Genomic DNA, 27,596 nt, shown 5'->3' with positions numbered 1-27,596 from the left:
CACCATTATCTGAGTATAAAAATCGGTGAAGTCCTTATCGACATATTCTCCACCATTATTTGAGCGCAAAATTTTTATTTTATTCCCTGCTAGATTCTCCACCAGAGCCTTGAACTCTTTGAATCAACATAAAACCTCGTCCTTGGTTTTCAGAAAATAAATCCAAGTTTTCCTTGAGTGGTCATCAATGAAGGTGACGAAGTATTCGACACCACTAAGAGCTTTAGTGGACATAGGTTCGCAGATATCTGAGTGTATCAATCCTAGTACACTCTTGGCCCTGTTTTTACTTCTAGGAAATGCTGCTTTGACATACTTTCCCAGAGAACATCCTTTGCATACATCATCTCGTTCTATACTAAGATCCAGAACTCCTGATACAGTTTTCCTGAGAATTCTCAGAGCCCCATGGTGTAGATGTCCCATTCTTTTGTGCCATAGTTTGTTCAAATCCTTGTCTCCATGACTGCCTATCAGTGCCATTGGTGATTCTAGTTGTAATCTGTACAACCTATTAATCCTGATCTTGATCTGCACTTTCTTTTTCCAGCTGGGGTGTTTGACGCATACTTTCTCTTTGATAAAGAAAACATCATAGCCTTTGCCTTGAAGTTGCGATACGAAAAGTAAGTTCATCCCCATTCCTGGTACATGCAACACATTGGAAGCACAAAACTGCTCTCTCGTTTCTGTTTGAAAAACTATGGTACCCTTCCCTACTGGAGTACACTTTGCCTTATTCCCCATGGTGATTTGAAAATTCATCCTTTCCTCTTGATAATCTGAGAAACATTCCCGGATTCCCGTCATATGCCAGGAGGCTCCATTGTCTATATACCATACTTCTAATGATGCAGAGCTAGTCACACAAGCAACTTCTTCTTCCAATCTGGAAGCCAACATAGAGAAATCGAAATTACTGTCTCTTGTGCAATTTTTTGAAAATCTGTGCGAGTCTCCTGACATAGATGCCTTTGCATCATGGTCTCGACCCATAATTGATTTTCCCTTCCTGTCTCTGATTACTTCCTCTGATACCATGTGAAAATTCTATCACTGCAACAACTGATTTATTTTACCTACTTATTTTCCAATAAGTTATTTACGAAACCCTTTCAGTAAACATTAAAATAAATTCTGCTGCAGATATTACACCATAATACGGAAACAAATACATGCAGAAGAATCAAACACATCAACACAAATATTTTGAACAATTGTCCTTGAAAAAACCCAATGCGGGAAAACCGGTGTAGCAGAGGAGGATTTTATTAATCAACTATTCTTGAGCACAACTGGGTGCGAAACTGGCTTACCCAATAGAGATAAATTCTCCAGCACCTCTTCCAGACTCAGCGTCAGACTTGCTGGCCTCTGCGCAGCTCCCAGACCCTCTGTGTTAGCTCTTGCCTCTCTGCGTCAGCACTGGGCCTCTCTGTGTCACCCATGCAGGCCCTCCAGTGACTATGCAGTTCTACTGCCTCTGCGTCTGCCTGAGAGGCTCTGCGCCTGCCTTTCTAATCTCTGTGCTGATCTTCTGGTATTGTTCCTGACTCTCTGTTCCGTACTCGCTACCTCTTGCTGCAATCCAGACCTTTAGTTCGAATTTCTCAGCAAACCTCGCTTCAGAAATCGAATTGACTAGTCTACCTCGATGTATCTCCAACTGACCCTCAAGTCCCCTTTTATACTTTTCCTATTGATGAATCAACGACCAAGATTAAGTCCCTAATCAACGACTAAGATTAAAATAGACTTGATCCTTATCTTTATTAATACTCACTAATATTTTTATTTCCCTAAGTTTAGACTTAGGAACTCATTAAAAATATTAATTATTTTAATAACTCTTCATCTGGATGGATTTTTCCAAAACGATTTCTGGGTTTTGGAGATCTCATGTGCTTTAGCCTCTCCACCTATTTTCATGGCTAGAGCACATGCGATGCTACCCCAAATCAACATCTATATAGAGCAACCCTTAAGAATCGAAGTTAAAGATAGGAGGGCATATGTTTGCAGATTGAAGAAAGCATTATATGGCCTCAAGTAAGCAGCAAGGGCATGGCATGCTAGAATGGATGCATACCTGCAAAGAATAGGCTTCACAAAAAGTTCTGCTGATTCAATCCTGTATATTAAGGTTGTAGATGGAGAACCTATAATCATTCTTCTGTATGTAGATGATCTTCTCTTAACAGGTGTAGAAGATCAAATTGAAGAATATAAGAAGCAACTAGCGATAGACTTTGACGTGAAGGATCTTGGGCTAATGCATTGCTATTTGGGACTAGAAGTCTGGCAAGGACTTGATGAAGTTTATTTGGGTCAAGGAAAGTACGTGACCAAGATGCTGAAGAGGTTTGACATCATGGATTGCAAACCTATGATCACTCCGAAGATCACAAACTTAAAGAGACTAAGGAGTTCAGAATCAAGCCCTGTGTATCCTTCCTAGTACAGGCAACTTATTGGCTCATTGATGTACTTGGTGAATACTCAACCAGACATATGCTTTGCAGTAAATGTTCTCAGTCAATTCCAAGTGGATCTGAAGCATGATCATTGGGTAGCAGCAAAACATATTCTGAGATATCTGCGAGGAACCATCCACTACTGTCTAAAGTATGATAGAAGGAATGATGTCCAACTGATTGGATATATAGATTCCGACTGGGGAGGCAGTGAGCAAGATGGAAGAAGCACTACAGGAGGATGTTTCAGTTTGGGATCCTCCATGGTCTCATGGATGAGTAGAAAGCAAGACACAATTGCTTTGAGTAGTGTTGAGGCTGAATATGTTGCAGCCTGTGAAGTAAGCAGAGAAGCAATATGGTTGAGGAAGCTGCTATCTGACTTGTTTGAAGGACCGATGAACCCTACAATGATACTTTGTGATAACACTAGTTGTATATGTTTGTCTGAAGATCCAGTGTTTCAAGGAAAGACAAAGCATATAAACAACAAGTATCACTATATTCGAGAGCTAGTGCAAAATTGTGTGTTGCAGCGACAATATATCTCCACTAATGAGCAGGTAGCTGACATATTGACGAAGTCACTTCTGAATAAGAAGCTTGTGTACTTGGGAGACAAGCTTGGTTTGGTTAATGTATACTCCCTAATTGAGAGGGATAGATAAACACTACATTCTTGTCTTCACTTGGGAAGAAAGAATGGAGGATTGGGTAACCATCTGGCATTCGATACTCTTTGAGAATGTGGTAGGGCATTCAAGACAAGAGTAGTCGTGGACCGATATTCTTTGAGGACTAGCTATCCAAGATAAGAATAGTCCAAAGAAGGTCATACCCTATGAATACCCGGGTGGAGTATGTACCTTGAGAGACAATGATTGTGGTGTCTATAAATCATTGGTCTCACCAACATTGTGCTCTGATCTTATGGATAGAGCTATTAGTCAAGGCCTTGCTATGTGACAATGCTGGTTAAATATGATACTAGACAGATGGGTTACCAATCCGACTCATTTTATGAAATCTCTTCAGATTGAGAATGACCATGTACCTCTTATGAATACCTCCTTGGTTAAGAGGGAGTGTTGAAAAATGTGTAACTAGGTTCGGTCTTCATAAGTATGAAATGTATTCTTGTAAATTATAAAATGAAGAGAAATTATTGTTATTGGAGCACGGGTTTCATGCTCAAGTTATTTTATTTTATAGGTCAAGCACCCATTGAGTGCTTCTAGGGTTTGTCCTAGGTCTAAGAGTCATTGTCATATATTGAAGACCCTAGGGGCACATTGTATCTTGTAAAGAAAAAATTGTTTTTGTCTTTAAAGTGTCAAAATTCCCTCGAAGGTCAAGTTGACCTACATGAAGGGCCACGTCTACCCTTGAAGAGGCCTATATATAGAGAGGAACTTGTCCTCCATTATTATCACTCACTCAAACTCATTCTAGGCGAAGAAGAGGACAAGAAGAGGTCAAAGAAGAAGGATGAAGAAGAGATCGAAGGAAGTCAAAGTGTTTGGGCTAGTTCTCTCTCTCACACAAGTCGAAGCTAGGGTTTTTTGTGCAAGGGTCACCTCTGGTTCGATCTTGTAAGAAGGAAAAGAAAGAAGTCAAGCGAAGGTCACTTAGGGTATATCTCTAGCCCTAAGTCTCAAGGAAAGGCAAGCGAAGGGAAGAAGAAACCATACGAAGAAGATCGAAGTCTTCAAGATGGGCAACAACAATTGCAACAGTTGCTGAGAGAAAAAATTTTGGATCTGCAGTAGGAGGTCGAAGTTCTTGCAGTAGTAGGTCGAGTTGATTTTGATCTTGGAGGGTATTTGTCTGAGTCACTAGGTCATGGTATTCGTCGAGTGAAAGATCTATAAGAAGAGAAGCGATTTAAGGGTTTTCCCCTCAAGAGGAGGGGTTTTGGCCCTGGATTGCAACCTGTATGCTGTGTCATTGTTCTTATTGTTTTGGTAGTTGTTTGATGTATTTCACATTATAATAATAAGGATCAAAGATAATAAGGTAAAAGGTAACACAAACAATTATCAAGTTGAAGAGAATTAACACATTCATTGCCCTATTGAATTCTCAACATTCCATTCCATGGGCATCGACAACAACCCAACAATTTGTGCTTTGCTGCACATTATTCATGAGATGATGCACTTGGACCAACATGCCCCCAATCGACATAGTAATTCGTATAGGTTGCGGCAGTTGATTTGAGGCCCAAATGAGGTTTGCCTTGCTCCTTGAGACATGGGAGGGCTAGCACCATACTTTGAGCCCTCAACATTGGAGTAGGTCAACCTATTCTATCACCAGGAGACCCATGAGACCCATTTTGTGCCCCAAACACAAAACTTGAGTCCACACAATGATTTGTAGAGAGATGTAGGGTCCAACCCCTAGAGGGTGGATTTTGGAGCCCTCTACACTCTACTTGGCCCTGGAGGAGCCCAACGCATGCCCTAACAGGGCCTACCAGGCATGATTTCAACATTTCAGCCTCTTTTGTGTGCCAACTTTTATGTTGTGGATTGGTTATGAGGTTGGTTTGTAACCTCAATTAGTTTTGCCCATCTTTTTACAACTAAGAGGGGCTTTTAGGCTTATTTAGAGTTCATTAGACATGTATAAATAAAAGAGAGATCATTTGATCCTCTCATCATCACACTTGGAGAATTCAGACCTCTTAGAAGAATTCAAACGTGTTTCTTTGTTGGCTATTGGAGTATCTTAGATGCATTTTGATGTTTGGAAGCTAATTTGATATTATCTTTGGAGCTATGTCTTGGATAATGGATGGATATACTACATCTTGTCTTGTAAGTGCTTAATGTCGATGAAATTTTCTCTTGAAATTGTCTAATGTGTGGAATTGCTGCTTCTAGAATATGCTAAATTGTGCCCTAATTGTTAAAAATTAATTTTTGAAAGGCTTTTTGGTTGAGTATTTCATATGTTATTCATTGTATGACATGTAATGAATGTTCCTAGTGGAAGAATTCCTTAAATTCTCCATCAAACTCCATTCTCTTTTGAAGTAGGTAAATGCTAGAGATTGGTACGTAGGGCATCGATTTTTAGCCTCCTTATAAACAATTGAGCTTATCTCGAGCCTCCTAGATTCCATATGCCCAAAAAAAAGGCACTAATCCAACTCCTTGGTGGTCAACCTTACTTTTTATCCATAACTTCTCTCTCTAGCATTTTGGTCCTCTTAAGGTAGGACGTCTAACTAGGGCTTAGAGCGAATTGCCTTGGGAGACGTTTTACAGGAACTTGAGAGCCTAGACATCAAGTTAGGGTCCCGGCTACGTATTCACAAAGTTTGGTGGGCATCCAATTAAGTTTACTCCATAAAATCTCTTGCCCTAGGTGTTGTCCTAAGAGGGAAACCCTAGTTATTCTTCCTCAACTTGCATATTTCTTTGAAGGTTGTATGAGCTTAGTACTTGTTAAAGTATATCATAAGAAGCCTTTTCTCATCATTATCTTGATCTTAGAAGTGCCTAGAACCACGAAAATTCACAAAACCCGAGATCTTGTGCAGTTTTTTCTAGGTCTCTCCTCAAAAGCAATTTTCTTATCCTAAAATTACACCACAAAATTGAGCCTCTCTTGGGAGATTCTAGCCTGTCACCCTATACCTTAACCCTAGAATACCTTCCATAGGTGATTATATCACACTGAGACTTCTCCCATCGGTGAAAGCCCATGAAGAGCATGGGGCCCTGGCAATGGTGCCAAAATGTTACCACAAAATCTAGCAGGCCTTGGAGAGGGAAACCCTACAAGACGAGTAGCTAGATTGAGTGCTAACATTGGGGAAATGGTCCACTGTCACCACAGCCAAAATGTTACAACAAAATCTGGCAGAAGCATGAAGAGTGTGCTCCCTATCCTGGGGGATGCATCCCTGTGTAACACTGATTTTATATGAATATAACTGGCATTATAACTTGTGACCAAGAACTATATAAGCAAGTCCTAACTGCTTCTTTTTAGCTTTCTTAGACGAAGTAGATGGCTTGGTGAATCTTTTGAATCTATAAATAATAAAGATGTAGACTGTTTGTGAATGCTCAAGAAAAATAGGTAGGTCACTACAAATTCATGTAGACATCAGCAAATTTTATGAATTTCTTTATGTGGAAAACAATGGCGGACATTTAAAATACATTTACATAAATGCCAAACTTGGGTTCTTTTCAAAAATAACCAATTGGTGATAAACAGCCGATTGGTTATTGTTTAATAACTGTAGTTGTTGCATATGGTTTACCTAGGCTACATAATAGATTTGGTTGGGAATATCTACTTGATTGTACTGCCAAATCTTTGAACTAAATGGCCAATTAATTTCGACCTTGTATTTGTCAGATGTATCTTAGGCATTCAGATATTATATTTTAGTATAGTCTATTTTTGTCTAAACATTGGTGTAAATTCAAAATAGGATTTAATTTTAAAATTTGAAATTGGTTTTCTGAGGAAGCTTGAAGCTGGAAGCTGGTGTTGGAAGTCTTGAAGGATGCCCATGTATATTTAAACCTGGTATTTGGCATGCAGGATGTCTGTAAGAAAATAATGGCTTTTATGCAACATGGGCCATGGGCAGTTTGTGTACTTTCTGCTAATGGAGCTATTTCAAATGTGACTCTTCGCCAACCAGCCATGTCGGGTGGCACTGTAACATATGAGGTAGGAATATATTTTGTTCCTCAAATTTATGAATTGCAGGGTTGACTGTTGTAGTAAAAACTTACAACTTTGCTGGTATAATAAGACAGCAGAAATCAAGATCTGGATGAATTGTAAAATAGTAGATTTTGCACAAGTTTTCTATTTCTTGGCTCATTTGTTACAAGTTAACAATTGCTGCTAGGACATCTGAGTCAGCTTGCCATTATTAATGTCTATTGACGCTAGTGATTCAACTTGTTAATATTTTTCAGGGGCGGTTTGAGATTTTGTCATTGTCAGGTTCCTTTCTACTCAATGATGCTGGAGGAACTCCAACAAGAACCGGTGGCCTTAGTGTGTCACTAGCTGGGTCTGATGGTCGTGTTATTGGGGGTGGTGTGGGAGGCCTTCTCATGGCAGCAAGCCCTGTACAGGTAACAACATTACTACATCTAGGCTGCATAAAGTTTTATCAGACTTATCTATAAGACCCTTTTATTTTGTATATTTGCAGGTAGTAGTTGGTACCTTCCTAGTTGATAACAAGAAGGATCTTGGGCGGGTTGGAAATGGTGAACCTTCCATCGGCACGTTATCAGGATCTGTTTCAGGGGGGTCTCCTTCACCTTCCATTGCTGCACAATCTCGGGCAGAAGCTTCTGCTGCTACTAATCTGAGAAAAGGAGCTGAAGGTGAGCAAAATACTGGAGGTAGTAGTTATAATATGCAACCTCAAGGGTTAAGAATGATGTCCCTACAGGACTGGGCAGGTACTCATTTTGGGACTGAAACAAAGAGTGACACAGAGACAGCCTTGACAGGTGGGTATTTCATGAACTACATCTTTGGTTGGAGCCACATCAATACTTTTCAATTTAAGTTATTGATTGAACTCTTGCTTTGTGCAAGCTTCATTGTGATCTACACATCCCAAATGGTCATTTTTTCCTGCTTTCCTTTCGATCTTGAATTGAATTTTCCAGTCTTGATGTATAGTGTTCTCTTCTTTATCATCAATTCTTCTCTGCCAAATTGCAGTATATCTATCTATATATTTTATGAGTGTTGATCTTGAAAAGTTCTAAAAGTCAGTCTGATGGAATGCAATCAGTAAATTTTCGTTTCGCATAATAATATTATATGGCAAGAAGGTAAGATGATTACCTGGGGTTTATCATACAATTAACAGAAAGAGCTGTTTAATGAATGCTACTTTGAATCTTAGAAAAAAGAAGTGTCTGGACATGATATTCTATGAAGGACTTGTCCCTATTGCAATGAAATGTGCATAAGATGCTTCTTTAGTGCATCATCATAAACTAGAAAGGAACTTGCTTCTGAGCGAGTGATAAAAAACTGGATTTAAAATGAGGAAGAAATTTCTGTAATCTTTGATTGCATCTTATGTATGCATTGAAAATGCAAATGCTTTCATCAAGACATGTTCCTGGACCTTGTTATTCTCTACCACATAATCCATAAAATATGCAATGTGACTTGAAGCCAACCAAGGATTTTCATCAGACAATGGGACAATAGTAATCCATGCATCCAGATAAAGATCACAATGCATACCTGAAAAATCCAATGGAGCAAACAAATCTTCAAAAAAAATTTCTTCTGTTAAAATTGTTAAAAGCCATACTTTAGACATATAGAATGATGATTTCCTAAAATCAAAGAGTTACTCACAAGTCATACAAATACCAACGATGTGGAGTCACCAATATACCTTCTTTCCTTGGAGGAATTACTTCTTGTAGTGTACTTTTTTATTGTATTTAGATTCGGTTGAGTTGCTAGATGAGATGTGTCAAGTCAGTAATAACAAAAAAATCACACCAGGGTACAATAAAAAAGAGCTCACTAATACAATACCATTGAAAAGTCAGGTTAATTGACCTTGTACCTGGCAATGACACAAAAAAATGTTAGCACAGAATTTAGCAGCCTTGATAAGGTATTGATCAATGTGCTAGGATGGTAAGCACAAACAGGGGATGTTCCAACTGTCACTTCAGTACACGCTGCCCACACTTTAGGTCAGCACCTTGGGGTTATCCTACTGATCGAAAATGGATTCAATTTTGCCTCCAGATCAAAGTCTTCTTATGCAGTTGAAAGTAGAATCAAGTTGAAGTGCTCATCGATACGATTCAAACGATGTGAACGGCGTGTAAATCCAAGTTCGGATGAAGAAGTTATGGCCAGCCAAAGTTTTTGAGAAAAATTAGGGCAAATGGTAAAAAAGTCAAAAGTCAAAAGCTCAACAGGTCAAAGTCAAAGTCAATGGTTAATGTAGGGTGACGTCAGCAGGACACGTGGCATCCCGGGAACACGCCACCTGTCCAGGATGACGTCAACAGGTGCAGTGACGTGGAGGCATGTGATTGGATAGAATGAGCCAGTCTGGGGCTAACACGTGGCAGCCCAGATTTGCCCAATGTTGGCATGAAATCCCAAAAATTTGGGGTCAAGGGGGATCGAACCCCTGACCTCTTGGACCAGCAGCATTTTGGACGGAATCCCCTCACGGGACGGGCTATAGAATGACTTGTTATGGATGAGGATAAGGTTACATTTATTGTTTGTGGTATATGGCCACCGGAAAAGGGCCGGATGGTCGGGGTCAACCCCACGACCGCTGGTCACCTTACCAGATTATGAGCCATGTAATATATACGCAACCATATTAAGGGTCAAACAATATCAACTTGTTAACATATGAATGTCACATACGATATATAATATCGTAATATATATTACGATATACACTATATCCAATGCCACGATAAATGCAATAACTATTCCATGTAAAATGCCAAGAGGTCGGGCGGGGATTTCGACTCGCTGACCTCCATCCTCCATATAAACGCCTTCACACAAAGCCTCTTGTCTATGCGCCAAGCCAGACGGACTTGCTAACAAGCCGCCACGAACACCTTTTCAATTTTGTTGCAGGTACAATCCGCCCAAAGGAGCGCGCATGATTTCCAAGGTGGGTTTTCCTCCACAGAGGCAGTTTTTGTCAGCAGAAAGTGGTTTTCACAGGAGCAGAGGTGGTTTTGGATTTCTCCAGAGGGTCTAGAAGTCATAGAGGTCAAATATGGGCATGTTTATACCAATGTTTTACAACTCGGACTCGGATTCGGACTCGGCCGAGGATCGACTCGGACTCGGACTCGGACTCGGTAATGACTCGGCCGGCTCGATTTCAATGACTCGGTCGTTGTAAAAAATACATTAAATATTTATTTTTTTTATAAAAAAACATAATTTTAAATATTTTAAACATAATTTTAAAGATTTTCATTCAAGTTTCCAAACACACAACATTATAATATACATGGAAGACAACATATGATCAAAGTAGGCTCATGAACCAATCCATTATATCAAAATGGTACGGTGGTACCCAATGGCAATAGTAAATACATAGTCAACTGTAGTCTGTCATACATGATCAAAGACTCAAGAGTCAAAACAAAATACAAATAACCAAGGAGGCTAGTAGCTACTGCCAGAGGAGCCAAGATCATCTCGACCAATCTCTGGATCATCATCATCAGAGTCAGACAAGGGGCCCCATGGCTCCTCCTCATCATCATCGTCTCCAACTGCAACTGTAGAAGTGGTGCCAGTACCACTAGGCTGTGCAGCAGATGCAAGCTGAGATAGAGTACAAATGCGGCTGCGCTTCTGTCGTGGCTGAGCAGAGGAAGGCGAAGCACCTACAACTGGAGTCCTACTAGCTGGCTGTGAGACTGAGGCTGGTGGATTGGGATCTGCATTCAACTGAACATGCTGCAGTGGATCTCCAACATCAAGTTCATCAAGATCCTCATCAGGATCAAACTCTGGTAGACGACTCTCCACTACCCAATCTGATGTTGGATCAATGTCTTCCAACACAATGGGATCTGAATCAGGTCTTTTGTTCAGCAATTGGTTCCGTCTGAGCCGAAGGTTGTATTGGACAAAAACTAGATCATTCAACCGTTTTTGCTCCAAACGGTTTCTCTTCTTTGTGTGAATCCTCTCAAAGACAGACCAATTGCGCTCACACCCAGATGCACTGCAAGTTTGACTCAAAATACGAATTGCAAACCTTTGCAATTCAGGGCACTGGCCACCAAAGGCCTCCCACCATTGTGCTGCAAAAAACATAGGAGTGTAATGAATTATGAGTTAGATGAAGGCTGAAGCTCAACAAAATTACAAATTATATCTAACTTTCAAATTATAAATGATTTAACAAACTTTAATAAAAAAAGTAAAACCATTAAGAAATTGAAAATTGAAATTTTTGTTTACCTGGCTCATCTGCTTCTCTTGCAATCTTTGCTAGGTTCTTCCCAAAGGTACCTGTTGCATTGCTGAAGGATGTGACCTGCTGATGTATCAGCAGCTGATCAGACTCCGATGGGACCATGCGCTCAATGCAATCAACCAGTCCATCTCTGACCTCCCCCCTCAAAGCTCCTGACTCCTTAGCTTTATAATGATACCGTGGGTTCAAAAAATACCCAGCTGCATGTATAGGGCGATGGAGTTGATTGTTCCATCTTTCATCAATGATTGCCCAAATGGGCCCATACTTTGCCACTCTATCCTTGTATGCTGTCTTTATTTGCTCCTTTGCTTGATCCATAGCCTCATAAATGAAGCCCATAGCCAACCTTTCCCCATCCACCAACCGCAACACCTTAACTAGTGGCTCAGCAAGCTTCACAATCTCTGCTGCCTTTCTCCAAAAAGTTTCATCATGGACTTTCCTTTTCAATTCTCTGCCTTCTGGTTTGTTAGACCAACTGCTTTGATTCCAATCATCACTGGAAAACATCTTTTGCAAGTTTCTATGTTGGGAAAGCATAGATTGCAATGTCAAAAAATGTGTAGCAAATCTAGTGATGGCAGGCCTAATAATATCCTTGCCTCTAGTGTGTTTCCTCATGAGACTCAAAACCAGTGTATGATTGTAGATAAATTTTGTTATGCTTTTGGCATTATCTACAGTGTTTCTGACCCAATCTAATTTTCCAATATCCTCAAGCATGAGGTCTATGCAATGTGCAGCGCATGGGGTCCAAAATATGGTCTTGTGTTTTTCCTCTAACAGTCTACCAGCAAGAACATAGTTAGAGGCATTGTCTGTGATGATTTGAACAACATTAGCCACCCCCACATCCTGAATAACCTCATCCAATAGCTGAAACAACAAGTGGCCATCTTTTACCTTATCAGATGCATCAACTGATTTTAAAAACATGGTTCCCTGTGGGCAGAAGACAAGAAAGTTTATGATGGTACGGTTTCTTTGATCAGTCCATCCATCTGACATGATGGTACACCCTGTTCTTGCCCATGATTCCTTGAAATCTTGCAAATACTCATTAATTGATTTAATTTCTTTCTGCAAACGAAACCCCCTTAGCTCTTGCATAGTAGGGCCTTTGAAGCCTTTTCCAGCAGCATGTATGGCCTCAAACATAGGCTCATAATATGGTGAACGAGCAGCATTAAAGGGGATATCAGCATCATACCACCATCTAGCTATGTAGTCACAAGCAGTCTCCCTCAATTCTTTCTTCCAATGGTCATCTAAAGTGGGCTGAGCAAGACCTTTACTAACTTCAGGACCATGTGCATCTGATGGAGAGGAGCCTGAGTGAGTGAAAAAACTTTTGATAGTCCCATCACCCTTCATTCTACCCTTTCCCTTATCTTGAACAGAAGCAAAAGAGGGAGGAACATAACGGAAAGGGTTTGATGCATCAGTTTGAGGGATAGAGGAAGAACCCTCAAACTCATAGTGGGGGTTGGCAGCCATCATTCTTTGTATCTCCCTCTTCCTCCCAATTTCAGCCTGTATCTCTTTTTGCCTAGTCTTTTCTGCATTAAATTTTTCAAAGCTTTCCAACAAATTCTTTCTAATCTCCCCAATTTCCTCAGATTTACATGCAGTAATATTGCCTTTAATCCCTGCCAAGTGTTGTTTCAGCCTATTAATCCCCCCAGGACCTGACTTAATTTTCCTATGGCAAAACTTGCAACACATCTCATCATCAACCATTTCAACATATGCCCAAGCAGGATCTTTTGCTCTAGGTGCCATTTTTTGACTAGGAAAACAATCTGAAAATGAAAAATAAAAATAAAAATTGATTCAATGTTCATTTATTTGACTAAAAACACTCTCTAAGCTATCTTGATATGCACCTAAAATTTACTAAGTAAAAACAGATTTATAGAGGTGGAAAAAAATACCTCCAGGCACAAACTGCCTCCTCAAGCTTGCTCCAAAAATCAGCTCCTCAATGCTGCTCCAAATGGCTTCCCAAGAAGCTCCTCACTCCAGCTACAATGCTCCTCCAAGACTCCTCACTGCTGCTCCAAAACAAGCTCAAGAACTGCTCACTAACTCTCAAAGAAGACTCTCACTCAAATGCATAAGACTGCTGTGAGTGAAATGAGAGCATTTGGCTGTCTTAAATAGAGTTTGGGAGGGGGAAATGGACCCCAAAAGCATTAAACAAATCACAATAACCCTTTCAGCTCCACAAACCCTAACTAACTTTATAAAAAATCAGCAAAAAATTGATTTTTTTTGGTAAATACGCTGCCCAGCCGTCTTGCTTTGACTCGGCCGAGTCAATACGGACCCGGCCGGGTTGACCGAGTCAGCTATGACTCGGTCAGCCGAGCCGGGTCAAGGGCCGGGTCAATAATTTTTGCATTGAAACGGTCAGAAACGACCGTTTCCGTTTCGGTTCGGCCGTTTCGTAAAACAATGGTTTATACTCGTTTGACTCGAAATTTCGAGCTGAATGCAATGGTGAGATCCTTTTTCTCATTTGAGTCTCTGTTTTTGAGCTCATGTCTGTAAAAGCATTTTGAAAACTAATAAAGCAGTCTCACTGGAAGCTAAGGACTCGAAGAGGTAGCCAGGAAGTCTGGTGAACTCCGTTATCAAATTGTTGCTGTGTTGATGCATATGTTTATGTTTCAATTTGCTTATGTGTTTATGTTATTTGCAAACTTTTCGATCTATTGCACTAAGTAACATAAGGAAACTTCACTTAAAGTCTATAATACCTTTTCAATTACGGATCAAGTTGGTATCAGAGCTTCAAGGTTTTTAAGGTCTGACAAGGTTGTGTGAAGATTTGAATGCTTACTAGGTTGAGGCTCGAACGAGGTGAAGGTGAACTTGTTGAGGTGAATCTAGAGATTGGAAGGGTCTTTTCAAAAAGAAGGATGACGGATGAAAACCCACTTGGATCAAAATCTCAATTCCTGGATAGTTTCATGACGATACACGCAATGGTGGAAGAGATGTATCGTGAGTTTAAGAAGAACAAAGATGAAGGCACTTCATCACCTAAAGACAAGAAGATAAGGGAAAGGGAGAAATGCCTCCTCCACCATCTCCTCTGTCATCATCATCATCTTCTTCTCATAAATCTAGTCCTTCTAAGAAGAAAAAGAAGAAATCCTCTTTGATCAAATTAGATGTAAAATTTGATTTGTCGATTTATGATGGAGAACTTAACGTTGAAAAGCTTGATAATTGGATAAGACAAATTGAACTGTATTGCAGGGTGCAGAAAGTTGTTTCAGAAAGGAAGAAGATCCAACCTGTTAGCCTTCGACTTGGAGGAACCGCACTTGTATGGTGGGAACGCAAGACACACGCAGATCTCAAAAAGCATGGTAAAATTATTTCAACTTGGAATGAATTTGTTTTTGCTATTAAAAAGAAATTTTATCCTTTGGCTTTTATGCAACAAGCAATGATGAGCTGGCAAACATTACGTCAGTTAAAGGGTCAAAATGTGCAAAGTTATACTCAGGAATTTTGTAAAAGAGCATTAACATTAGGCATATCATTGGACTCACTAGAGACATTGTTGAAATACATAGGTGGCCTACATAGTTATTTGAGGCATACTATACTTATGTTTAATCCAACTAGCTTAGATGATGTATCGGTCCAAGCAACTCATCTAGAAGCTAGAGGCAAAAATGTAACCCATGATGTTGGGAAATCATCCAAACCTATTGAAAGGAAGAATAAAGACAAGAAGAAACTTAAGTGGAAGGAGAGGAAAGCAAACACCGTGAAGAAAGATAAACCTTTGTGTACTCACTGTAAAAAGGAGGGCCATGATGAGGCACACTGCTGGTCATTGCATCCAGAATTGAAGCCTAAGAAGTTTGGGAGTAAGGAGCGGAAGAATGTTGCTGCTATTCAAAAGGACTTGGGATCAGATTCAGGTGACGAGACAACAGTTACAACTATAGGTATAAAAGGTAAAGATTCTAAAGCATCGACAAGTACTTCTTCACATTCTGTTGATAATGATAATGAAGAGAAGACAAGAAGTGAGCTATTTCACATTAGAGTCATTTCCAAGCATACTAAAATTGATACTTTATTTGATAGTGGTTCACAAGTTAATTTGATTTCTGAAGCAATTGTAAAGAAATTGGGCATAGAAACAAAACCTCATAAAAAGCCATATCCATTAGGTTCTGTGTGTGATAAAACTAAGCTACAAGTTACGAAACAATGTAAACTTCGTTTTGCTATAAGGTCAAAGTTTGTAGATGAGGTTGAGTTAGACGTAGTTCCCTTGGACATATGTGGAATTGTATTAGGAAGTCCATACTTGTACGATAGAAATGCTATCTTCTATCGAACTGAAAATAAGTATCAACTCACTAAGGATGGAATTGAATATATTGTAAGAGCTCAAAGACTCAAAGATAACTTCTCTCTCATAAATTCAGGACAAATGAAAAGAATTGTAAATTCGAGTAAACAATTTTTACTTATGATTGTAAAAGCAAAGGATATTGATAAATCCGATGCTTTCCAAGGCTATAATCCCAAACAGAAAGCAGATATAGTTAAAGTTGTTTCCTATTATGATATTCTGTTTCAAGAGCCTAAAGGGTTTCCACCCAAGCGAGAGATAGAACATGAGATTTATTTGCAACAAGATGCTCCACTACCTAGCATTGGAATGTACAGCTTATCAACTCTAGAGAATGCAGAGAAAAAAGCAGATATAGGAGTTGCTCGATCAAGGGTTTATTCGATCAAGCACTTCACCATGCAGATCACCTATTGTGTTAATGCATAAGAAAGACGGTTCGTGGAGAATGTGCATTGATTTTAGAGCATTAAATAAAATCACAATAAAGAATTGTTATCCTCTTCCTCGCATTGATGATTTGTTAGATCAGTTAAAAGATGCAGTTTACTTCTCTAAATTGGACTTGCGAAGCGGCTACCATCAGATTAGAGTTTCAGAACAGGATGTATGGAAGACTGCTTTCAAAACAAAGCAAGGACTCTATGAATGGATGGTTATGCCTTTTGGCTTAACTAACGCTCCAGCTACATTCATGCGAGTCATGAATGATGTATTTAGACCATTCATTGATGATTTTGTAATAGTCTATTTAGATGATATTCTTGTTTTCAGTAGAACATGGGAAGAACACTTAAAGCATGTAAAGCAGGTTTTAGATGTTTTGAAAAGAGAAAATCTCTATGTAAAACTGTCAAAATGTGAATTTGGCAAGACATCTTTGAATTATTTGGGTTATATTGTAGGGGGTGGTGAATTGAAGATAGATCCCTCTAAGGTCGAAGTCATTGTAAATTGGCCTAAGCCCAATACTACTACAGAAGTTAGAAGTTTCTTAGGGGCAACACAATATTGGAGGAAGTTTATTTCTAACTTTTCTTTGATTGCAGCACCTCTACATGCTTTGACAAGTGTGAAACAAGTGTTTCAGTGGGGAGGCAAACAACAGAAAGCCTTCGACACATTAAAAGAAAGGATCAGTACAACGCCAGTACTAGCACTGCCAGATCTTCAGCATCCATTTGAGATTGAGATAGATGCAAGTGAATATGCCATGGGGGCAGTGTTGATGTAGCACAGAAAGCCCATATGCTTTCATTCTGAGACATTTACATTAGCAGTAGTTAATTATCCCACATATGATAAAGAATTGTATGCATTAGTACAAAAAAAGTGGAAATATTACATAATGGGTAAAGAAACAATCATACATACAGATCATCAACCACTACAATACTTACACTCAAAAACTAAATTGCAACAATCACGACATTACAGATGGATGGGTTTTCTACAACAATTTCATCTTGTTATCAGATATCAGAAGGGCATACATAATAAGGTTGCAGACATGTTATCAAGACCAATTATAAATGCATCCATAATACTTGAGCATAATTCAGTAATTCATGAAAGTTACATTGAACAATATGCTCAAGACACAAATTTTAAGGATGTATATGTAACTTTAAGTCATGGTAAGCAGGTAGAAGAATTGGATTATTTCATAAAGGACAAACTCTTATATCATTTGGGAAAGTTATGCATTCCACAAACTGAAAGAGTTAATATAATTCGAGAAGCACATACTTCTCTCATATCAGGTTATTTTGGTGTAAGTAAAATAGTTGCACAATTACAAAGATTCTGCTATTGGCCACGAATGAATGAGACAGTTTCTAGATATATTAAAGGATGTGCTATGTGTGCTACAAGCAAGCCAAGTAATATAAAATTAGGTTTGTATACTCCACTTCCAATTCCTTCTCGTCCCTGGGAAAGTGTTTCCATGGATTTTGTTGGGGGATTGCCAATGTCTAGAAAGGGTCATGACTATTTGTATGTAGTTGTGGATAGGTTCAGTAAGATGTGTATTTTGACACCATGTAATAAATAGGTCACAGCTAAACAAACTGCAAAGTTGTTCTTTCAAAATGTATGGGTTCATTTTGGGTTACCCACTTCTAATGTATCCTATCGAGATTCTTGATTTGTCGGGAAATTTTGGTCAAGTCTATGGGAGTTAATGGACACAAAGTTAAAGAAGAGCACGACATTTCATCCGCAAACAAATGGTCAGACAGAAGTGGTCAACAGGACAGTGATACAGTTGCTTCGAGGATATTGCAGCAAGCATCCTAAGCTTTGGGATGAACATTTGTGTTATGTGCAACATGCTTACAACCATGAGAAACATTTTTCTATTCAGAGATCGCCTTTTGAGACTTGTTTGGGTTTTGTACCAAAGTCTCCCTTGGATTTTGTCTTTGGTAAAGACATAGCAGTTGATGGACACAATGATGTGGACAAAGCAACCAAGTTCATTGAACAAATCCAGGAAATTCACTAGGCAGTACGAGAACAGCTGGAAAGAAGCCAAGCAAAGTATAAGGCGCGGCATGACAAGCATTGAGTTGAGCATAGTTTTCAAGTTGGTGATCAAGTCTGGTTGTACATCAGCAAAGAAAGACTACAAGGGGAAGGTAAGAAGTTGAAACCAATTAGATATGGTCCTTTCAAAATACTTGACAAAATTGGTGAAAATGCTTTTCGCCTAGATCTACCAACTTATATGTAGATCTATTCCGTCGTAAATGTTGAAAACTTGTGATTGTATGAGCCTTCATTGATTGAAGATCCCGAAGAGCAAGGTCAGTTACCTTCCATTGAAGATTTTTCGCCCAAGTATCTCAATGAGCTACAGGAGGACACAGTTCTTGACAGGAGGATAAGGACTTTGCGATGAGGAAATGTTGAGTATCTTCGAGTTGGACTCAAAGGTACAAATCCAAGTAAAGCACGATGGATCGAGATTGGAAAAGTGAAGGAACTTTATCGTCACTTACTTGACAGCTAAAACCAACTTTTGGTGGTCCAAAAGCTTCCAGTGGGGAGGAGTGATCCAAAATGGATTCAATTTTGCCTCCAGATCAAAGTCTTCAAATGCAGTTGAAAGTAGAATCAAGTCGAAGTGCTCGTCGATACGATTCCAATGGTGTGAACGACGCGTAAATCCGAGTTCGGATGAAGAAGTTATGGCCAGCCAAGGTTTTTGGGAAAAAATAGGGCAAATGGTAAAAAAGTCAAAAGTAAAAAACTCAACAGGTCAAAGTCAAAGTCAACGGTTAACGCAGGGTGACGTCAGCAGGACACGTGGCATCTCGGGAACACGCCACCCGTCCAGGATGATGTCAGCAGGTGCAGTGACTTGGAGGCATGTGATTGGACAGAATGGGCCAATCCGGGGTTGACACGTGGCAGCCCGGATTTTCCCAATGTTGGCATGAAATCCCAAAAATTTGGGGTCAGGGGGGATCGAACCCCTGACCTCTCGGACCGGCGGCATTTTGGACGAAATCCCCTCACCGGACGGGCTATGGAATGACTTGTTATGGATGAGGATAAGGTTAGATTTATTGTTTGCGGAATGTGGCCACCAGAAAAGGGTCGGACGGTCGGGGTCAACCCCATGACCGCCAGTCACCTTATCGGATTATGAGCTATGTAATATATACGCAACCATATTAAGGGTCAAACCATATCAGCGTGTTAACATATGAATGTCACATACGATATATAATATCGTAATATATATTACGATATATCAACTATATCCAATTCCACGATAAATGCAATAACCGTTCCATGTAAAATGCCAAGAGGTCGGGCGGGGGTTTCGACCCGCCGACCTCCATCCTCCATATAAACGCCTTCACACAAAGCCTCTTGCCAATGCGCCAAGCTAGATGGACTTGCTAACAAGCCGTCACAAACACATTTTAAATTTTGTTGCAGGTACAATCTGCCCAAAGGAGTGCGCACGATTTTCGAGGTGGTTTTTCCTCCACAGAGGCGGTTTTTGTTAGCAGAAAGTGGTTTTCATAGGAGTAGAGGTGGTTTTGGATTTCTCCAGGGGGTCTAGAAGTCACAGAGGCCAAATATGGGCAAGTTTATACTCGTTTGACTCGAAATTTCGAGCTGAATGCAATGGTGAGATCCTTTTTCTCATTTGAGTCTCTGCTTTTGAGCTCATGTCTGTAAAAGAATTTTGAAGACTAATAAAGCGGTCACACTGGAAGCTAAGGACCTGGAGAGGTAGCCAGGAAGGCCGAAATTTTGGGCCGAAATTCAGTGTTGGAGAGACAGCAGCAAGAGGGTCACACTATCTCCTCAGTAAGGCTATGCAGGGGCAATGCAAAAGCTTCAGAGGGTAGTTCAATTTAGCTGAAGAGGAGGTCATCAAGTCCTAGAGGTTGGAAAAATTTCTAGGAGGCCAAGCAAATCATCTCCAGAGGCAGATCAAGCAAAAGGACTGATTCTGGGCAGCTCCTCAAGTAGTGCGAGTAGGCCTTGCACTAGGCTTACGCAGGGGCATTTAAGTGGCTTAGATTGAGCCAGATTTTGGAGCTGGATCAGTTGTCAGATGAGACAAATTGTCTCACTAGTATTTTTGCCAGATTATTTTGCTATAGGATTGCCAACTTGGGCATCTAGATTATTGTACTCATATTTTTACTATTGCATAATAATAAAATAAACCCTCATCTGCTGCACTGATTTTCCCTTTGGGGTTTTTCCGGGGACTAATTGTCCAAAAATATTGGTGTCATTTTTATTGTGTGTGTGCATCTATTTTCTCAGTTCCAGTTTATTTTCCGCAACGTAATTTTATTGTGAAGAATTGCAGTGTGATTTATTTGTTATTTGCCATAACAAATAAACTGCATAATTAATCAATTAGAAGAATAAATTTCCAGTTGCTGCAATTTAAGGAAATTTCACATGGCGTTAGAGCATTAAGATTAGATCAGAGGCTCAGAAGTGAGAAGGAGAATTTGTGCAGGTTCAGAAGGCGTTCTGTAGCATGATTTTCTAGATTTACGTAGGCCATCAGGAAGTGTGAATTTGCAGAGGAAGGGGTTCGATTTTTAGTTGCAACCAACAGAAAAATTCGATCAGCCTCATGAGCAGAGATTTGCAGGTTGTGGATTTGCTGGATAGAGGCTTCCAATGAGCAGATCAGTCAGTTTGTTGAGCAAATCTAACTGAAGTTGATTTGCAGCAAGTTTCGTAGCAACAAATCAGTGCTGGGTGGAAGAGAAAAGCACATTGAAGAGGAATTTCCAGAATTTTTCAAAGGGTTTCCAGATCTAGTTTTCAGGAGGAGATCCATAATTTCCAGTTGCAATTGGCCATAGCAGTTTTTCCAGCTAGCCAGTGCAAGTTTTAGGAGCAGTAGATCGAGTGCTAGATTCTGGGGAAGGACTTTTGAAAGGTTGAGTGAGTTGCTCGATTAAGGTAGTAGACAGTGTGAGTACTGGAGAAGGGACATATGGAGGCAGACAGTTGCAGATCTGCGCATTCCATAAGGGAGTGTGAGTAGCAGAGAGAAGTCAAGAAGGAATGGGAGGAGCTTCCTATTTATTTCCTAGTTTCTGAGTTTTCATAGAGATGGCAATAACGGGTCTCAGAGATTAGGATAGACTTGACAGAGCCTCAAATTTGGCATCTAGAAGGCTAGGATGCTATTCTTGTTGGATGAGCATGGCCTGAAAGAGTTCGTGATAATAGTTGTAGTTGTACATGCATATCCTATCCAATTCCATGAGTATAGGAAGGATATGGCCAAAGCAAAGAGGATGGTCTTGGATGGAGTCTGAGATCATATTGTCTAACATATTGTAGAGAAGAGTACAACAAAGGATATGTGGGATGTCGTTGTGAAGTTATACATGTTGATTTGGGGTAGCATCGGATGTGCTCTAGCCATGAAAATTGGTGGAGAGGCTAAAGCACATGAGATCTCCAAGACCCAAAAATGGTTTGAGGAAATTCCACCCGGTTAAAGAGATACTAAAATAATTAATATTTTTAATGGAGTTCCTAAGGCAAACTTCAGCATGCACTGGTGTTTATTTTCAGTTATTACTTTGTAAATAACTTGTTAAAGAAAAATAACAAGTAGGTAGGAATAAATTAGAAAAAGTGCATGAAGGGTTTCTAAACTAAGTAAGCTTAGAAACTTCAACAGGTCATGGCATATCATCATGTACTGAGCAATGTAGGGTTGTTGGCTGGTTGGCTGGCTGTCCAAAGGAGGAGAAATTTTTTCTCCTATGGGGTTATGCACCTTTTGGTGGGTAACATTTGGCTTCAACTCGGGAACATGCTTACTGTAGAGCGCATGATCAATATGTTCAAACAGGGAGTGCATGAGAACCCTAGCAATCCTTGGGCTTGCAAACCTATTTCCTGTACACTCAAAGCAACTTGTTGATAGCATGTGAGCAGGGGACTAATAGTCACCCTTGTGATTATAAGACAAATCAAAACCAATATTTGAAAGAAAAGTTAGCTAAATGCAGTTCTAATTTACTTTGCATACACATCAGCATGAATAATGAATAAGTAGAATGCACACACAATAATGCAATCACACAAACACTCTGCAATTATATATATGTAAATGTGTCAGGTTACACTAAACAAAGTGAGGCACTTGCCTTCCATATGGGAGGACAAAGGCTCACCATCAAGGTTTGCAAGATAAAGGTAACCTACTCCTACTCTGTTGTGGACCCTAAATGGGTATGGGTTGTCATCAACAAGGACCAAATCTCCAATTTGGAATTCCTTGCCTTGTTTTTGCACCCAATGCTTCTTTTTGATGTTTTGTAATGCCTGTCTCTTACTCTTTGTTGCGGGTGCAGTTTTAACTTGACATGCATTTCCTGATATTGACTCAACCTGTTTGAGTCTTTCAAGGGCTTTTGGTTTGGAGTGTTTCCAGTCTACTTGCAGGTTTGGAGGAAGCGTATCAGGCTTGGCTTTACCAGGTTTCTTGGAGAATGGGAAAAGTTTTAAATCTTTAATTATTCACCATCTTTCTTCCTTTTCCTGGATGTAAGATGGTGGTCCACTTACAAAGGACAATTACATGTTGAGGACCTGCCTAACTGCTAGGATTTTGCTTGGAATCATGTGCCACTGGCTTCATGGGACATACTAAATTGCCTTAATAGTATCCACATAACTGTTGTTTTCCTGTCAATTATATCATACCTACACTTGTGTGGTCCCGAGCATTGCATAAGCAGTGTATGTAACACTAAAATTTCTGAAATAATGTTGTCAAGCATATGCATTGTGACACTTTGAGCTTATAGATTGCAGGAAACATCACCAAGAGCATTCTTTTCAAGGTATTTACTTTTGAAATATATAACATTGCAAATAAGAAAAAAAAATGGCACAGAGATCTGCGGTTAGAGTCAGGAAGTTGTCAAAAGAGGTTGGTGTATAAGAATATAACCAAGATGAAGCGGTAATGGAGGAGAACTTGTGTGCATGATGTGAACTATAAACAAACAATGTTTTTGTCATCTTTAGGTATCAGCACGTTTGTGTTCCTCTTCCATGCCATTGTTTGTGTAAGACAGTGTACGTAGAGCATTAGACCATGTTTATGCATGTCCTTAAATAGAAGGAAAATGAAGTTGTGAATCATTTAGTTCTGATCTTGAACATGAGTTCTTTACTTTAATTCTCTAAATAATAAAGTTTGCATGTCCTCTTGCAAATTTGTCACTTGATATGGTGTGATACTTTTTATAATCATCTGACAGAATGACGTGAGATTTTCTATAATGAGATGCTATTCCAAGGACGGTTTTCAACTTACACAATATGAAAACTAAGAAATTTCAGGCCAGCTTTTTTATGTTAATGATTCGGGGAATAAACATGATACAGTCTGAACTTTAAGACTTTTTGCTGTAATACGTTAATTGACTATTTTCCTTCAATGCAGGCAGAGCAAAACCAAGGGACCGAGATGATGGATCTCGATTTAACAAAGTGGACCAGGAAGGAGAGCGTAGAGGCCAACATATTACGTTTGAGAACTAATGTTCTTGAGAAAATGTTTCCTAGAAAGAGGCAGTCTGGCATGGTTAGAGGTTGATATAAAAAGAGCTGGAGTGTCTTCGTAAAGAGAGATTTTTGTATTTTTATTTTTGTCAGCTATTTCCATGTGTTGTAGATTAGATCTCTTTCTTCTGTAAACATAGTGTTTTAATTTTAAAATCTTTCATTGAGAGTCATCTTACCAAAAGTATATTGATGATGCTACATCATAACATGTTTTTCATATTAGATTGTAGCTGTTGGTTAGATATCCAAGATTTTAAATTGTAACTACGCAGCATTGAATGCCTTTTACCACCAGTGCATGGTAGAATTCCACTTTCCTTCTTATATAGACAATTGTTTTTGATACTTACCTCTGAGAGTCTAAACTCCAAAACTGGGAAACACCCAAATAGATGTAGCTGATTATCTCATAATTTGCGTTAAATGCAGATAGGTAAGCACTGAATAATTTGATATGTTCATGTGGTTTGTAACTGTGATTTTAGAATTGTACTGTATTGTGGGTACTAGTACATTTAGATTTTTACAGTTTGGACTATGAAACTTGCAGGGAAGTCAAACATTGAATTGGTGAATTATAATATGACAAGTTCATTTTAATTTCGTTTAGTAGGGAAAATTGGTTGAATTGGTAAACCTAAAAGCTGAAATGTAACTCCATTCTTATTAGGCGTCCACGTTCTTACTTGGTTTGGGATGTCAGCAACTTCTGAGCTTTTTTTATTATCATGGTCCATCTGTTTACAATTTTGCTTATAGTGCTAACTTGCTAAGTGGCGAATTGGGGCATTCTCCAATTCTCCTTCCCTCCAAAAGGATCTGACAAAGCTGATTGAAAGAAGGGACAGGGAAGCACTTTTGCATGCCCTCGAGTGAGGTTAAGCCCCACCATATAAAGGTCAACTCATCGACCTCATGTAGAAAATCACCTCACTATGGGGTTTGGGCGTCTGATCATTTTTAAGCAAATCATACACATTCAGTCGGATAATTTTTGGGAAACCACTGGCTTAATAAGCTGCTAAACGTTTTTTAATGCTTATTGTTGCAATTTAAATTTATGGGTTTGTTAAAAATTAATGCATATGAAATGGAGAGAAAATATGGGAGTAATATATAATAGGAAAAAAGTACTCTTAAATTATTTTTTGTGTATAGATTGAAGTATCAGAATGGCTTATTCTACTCTTAATTCTTTTTAAATTCAATTCAAATTTGATTTGGCATCTTGATTCAGCACATTTCAAGTGAATGGCATATGACTAATGGTAAGGTGGGGTGGCATTGGGATGTCAAAATAAAATGGAAACAGAAGTTATGCCAAGTGGGAAAATTTTGAGAATAAAGTTCATTAGAAATTCACATAATTAATTTTATATGTAAATGTGTAAATCTGTATAGAAATAGAGAAAAAGTTCGATACATAAGTTTGATTTTGAAGTTAATTATGTCAATTTTGTTTTAAAAAATGGTCAACTTGCTATAGCTAAAGCATATAAATGCTTATCGAAACACTTATGTTATTGAACTATAAGTCTTTGGCATTGTAGTGGTTGAATTCTTGAGTGGAGGGTGCTTAATCTACATTGAAATATTTACTACTTGGATGTGATTGTTGATTTGGTGAGATAAGTTACACAAGGGTCAAGAATAAGGCTGGAATTGAGAATAACAAAAATAAAAACCTTGAAATCAAGCTTTTTGTCGAAGGGCAGCAAGTAAAGCAAGGTTAATTTACTGAATATTTTCTACCTATAACACAGGACTCCTCAATGTTAAAGGCCTTTAGTTGCAATGTAAAAAATTGTATTATGAACAGTTTAGAAAAACCTATGAAACATTTTCCTCGATAGAACTAGTATGATGACTCAATTTTGTTTATGAGAGATTTTTCGGCGTAAATCACATGATATTTCATTTGTCTACGCGTTTCGAACCAACCAGTGTGGTTCATCGCCAGGACAAGTTGAAGAATCAGATCTAGATTGCAAGTTAAATAGTCAGAGCAGAACATCCAACGAGCAGAACTAGTATGATGACTCAATTTTGTGTTAAACATTTACAATGGATATGGTTTGAGGTATTTGAGTTACGAGTACACAAGTAAATAAGTATATTTACTTTAATAAGTAGATGTTGCACATATCAATCCCTTTATGAAGTTAAACACAAACTTTATTGTTGTCTATGAAATTCCTCACAAATTTATTTAATAACATTGATTTGCTTTGAAGAGATTAATTGATCTTGAAATCTCAAAGGAGCTTAAAGGTAGACAATGGATAGTTGACACTTAATCAAAATCCATTCTTGGAAGTTGGAAGGATATGTGTAAAGAAATACAAGGTCCATTATTTTTATTTTTATTTATACTCATTCATGGAATTTCATATGAAAGGAATTTAAAAATAAACATGTATTAGTTACTTTATCAATTTAATTAGCAAAAGGAAATATTTATATTCTTGGAGCAATTTAGTGGATTTGCTCATAGTAAAGGAAGATATTATTGTGTAGAATAAGAAAAATATTAAAAATATTATCACATAAAGTTTTGAGAAATTGAGGTGATAAAGAGTGGAAAAAGAAAACTAAGATAAGGAAATGATCAATCTAGATTTCATAGTGTCTCACTATCTTGTTCAATGTGGAGAAGAAAATAAGCATTGCTAAAATAAAACCAAATTCTTATGAAACCCATGGTGAAATTGGGAATTAGATAATTCCCAAAAGACCATGGGATTAAAGAGACCTGTCACCTTTGTGACATTAAGAGCATTGAAGATAAAAAATGCTTTCTCTTAGATTGCCCATCATATATTCAAATGAGATCTAAATTTCAAAATATTTGTCACACTATCAATCTTCTCAACCTTTTATCTCAACAAAATTATGGTGATCTTTGAATGCTACTATAAATACTTTTTTAGCATAGAAATAATTTTTTTTTTTTTTTTTAGTAATCTCTTACCTACCTAAGGTCCAATAGACCCTATTTGTTCTTTAGTGGATGTTAATCATCATCATCATCATCGGTAATGGAAATATAACTATAAAGTCTCACATGTTAATTAATACATAACTATTTATTTACAATTGAAATGTTGATTTAGCATCATGTCATTTAAGTGGTGTCTTTGGATGGTTTTCCATGCTCGTAACATAACTATAATGGTATTTCTGGTCATTGTTAGAATTTATAATGATTTAGATATTCAAGGGGATTAAAAAGAATGTTGGCTATGAGTAAATTGAACATTGAGAAAAGGTTTAGAAGGGAATTGTTAAAAGCAATGTTTTTCATATCATTTAATTTGTTTGCTAGTAATGTTCTTATGTTGTTCATCCATAATTATGGTGAAACATGATGTGATACCTCAATTTTGATCCTTCATTCAATGTTGTATATATACACAATGAATGGTTATAAGTTGAAAGAGGTAATTTTGATCCTTCGTTTAGTGTTGTATATATACACAATGAATGGTTATAAGTTGAAAGAGGTAATTTGTAACCAAAAATTGAATAACTAATAAAAGTACATCATTTGTTGTAGAAGAGGAAGACAAAAGGAGATTGATTCCATGGGTGGGGAAAGACAAGGGGCTTAGTAGTCTAAAGAAGAGAT

At 38.5% G+C, this 27,596-nt stretch overlaps 2 protein-coding genes across 2 annotated transcripts in view; one reads left to right on the top strand and one right to left on the bottom strand.

The window, feature by feature from the left end:
- Positions 1 to 24,429, top strand: part of LOC149206864 (AT-hook motif nuclear-localized protein 10-like) — a 199,619-nt gene extending 175,190 nt beyond the window's left edge. The window contains exons 3-6 of the mRNA XM_089395611.1: positions 7,044 to 7,175; positions 7,430 to 7,591; positions 7,672 to 7,978; positions 23,847 to 24,429. Coding sequence (XP_089251737.1) covers positions 7,044 to 7,175; positions 7,430 to 7,591; positions 7,672 to 7,978; positions 23,847 to 23,944 — 699 coding nt within the window. The 3' untranslated portion in view covers positions 23,945 to 24,429. The remainder of the gene's footprint in view (positions 1 to 7,043; positions 7,176 to 7,429; positions 7,592 to 7,671; positions 7,979 to 23,846) is intronic.
- On the bottom strand, positions 10,455 to 13,503 carry LOC149206865 (uncharacterized). The gene is made up of 2 exons (XM_089393810.1): positions 11,472 to 13,503; positions 10,455 to 11,311 (listed from the first exon to the last, which is right to left on the bottom strand). Exons 1-2 carry the CDS (start codon positions 13,270 to 13,272, stop codon positions 10,665 to 10,667), a joined length of 2,448 nt encoding a protein of 815 aa, XP_089249936.1. The 5' UTR covers positions 13,273 to 13,503; the 3' UTR covers positions 10,455 to 10,664.
- Positions 24,430 to 27,596: the final 3,167 nt, after the last annotated feature.

The sequence above is a fragment of the Pinus tabuliformis genome, chromosome 1_2, assembly GCF_031772625.1.
Source record: "Pinus tabuliformis cultivar Carrire ecotype Pingquan chromosome 1_2, CPIR1, whole genome shotgun sequence".
NCBI lineage: Eukaryota > Viridiplantae > Streptophyta > Pinopsida > Pinales > Pinaceae > Pinus > Pinus tabuliformis.
This window is presented reverse-complemented; position numbering and strand designations above follow the sequence as displayed.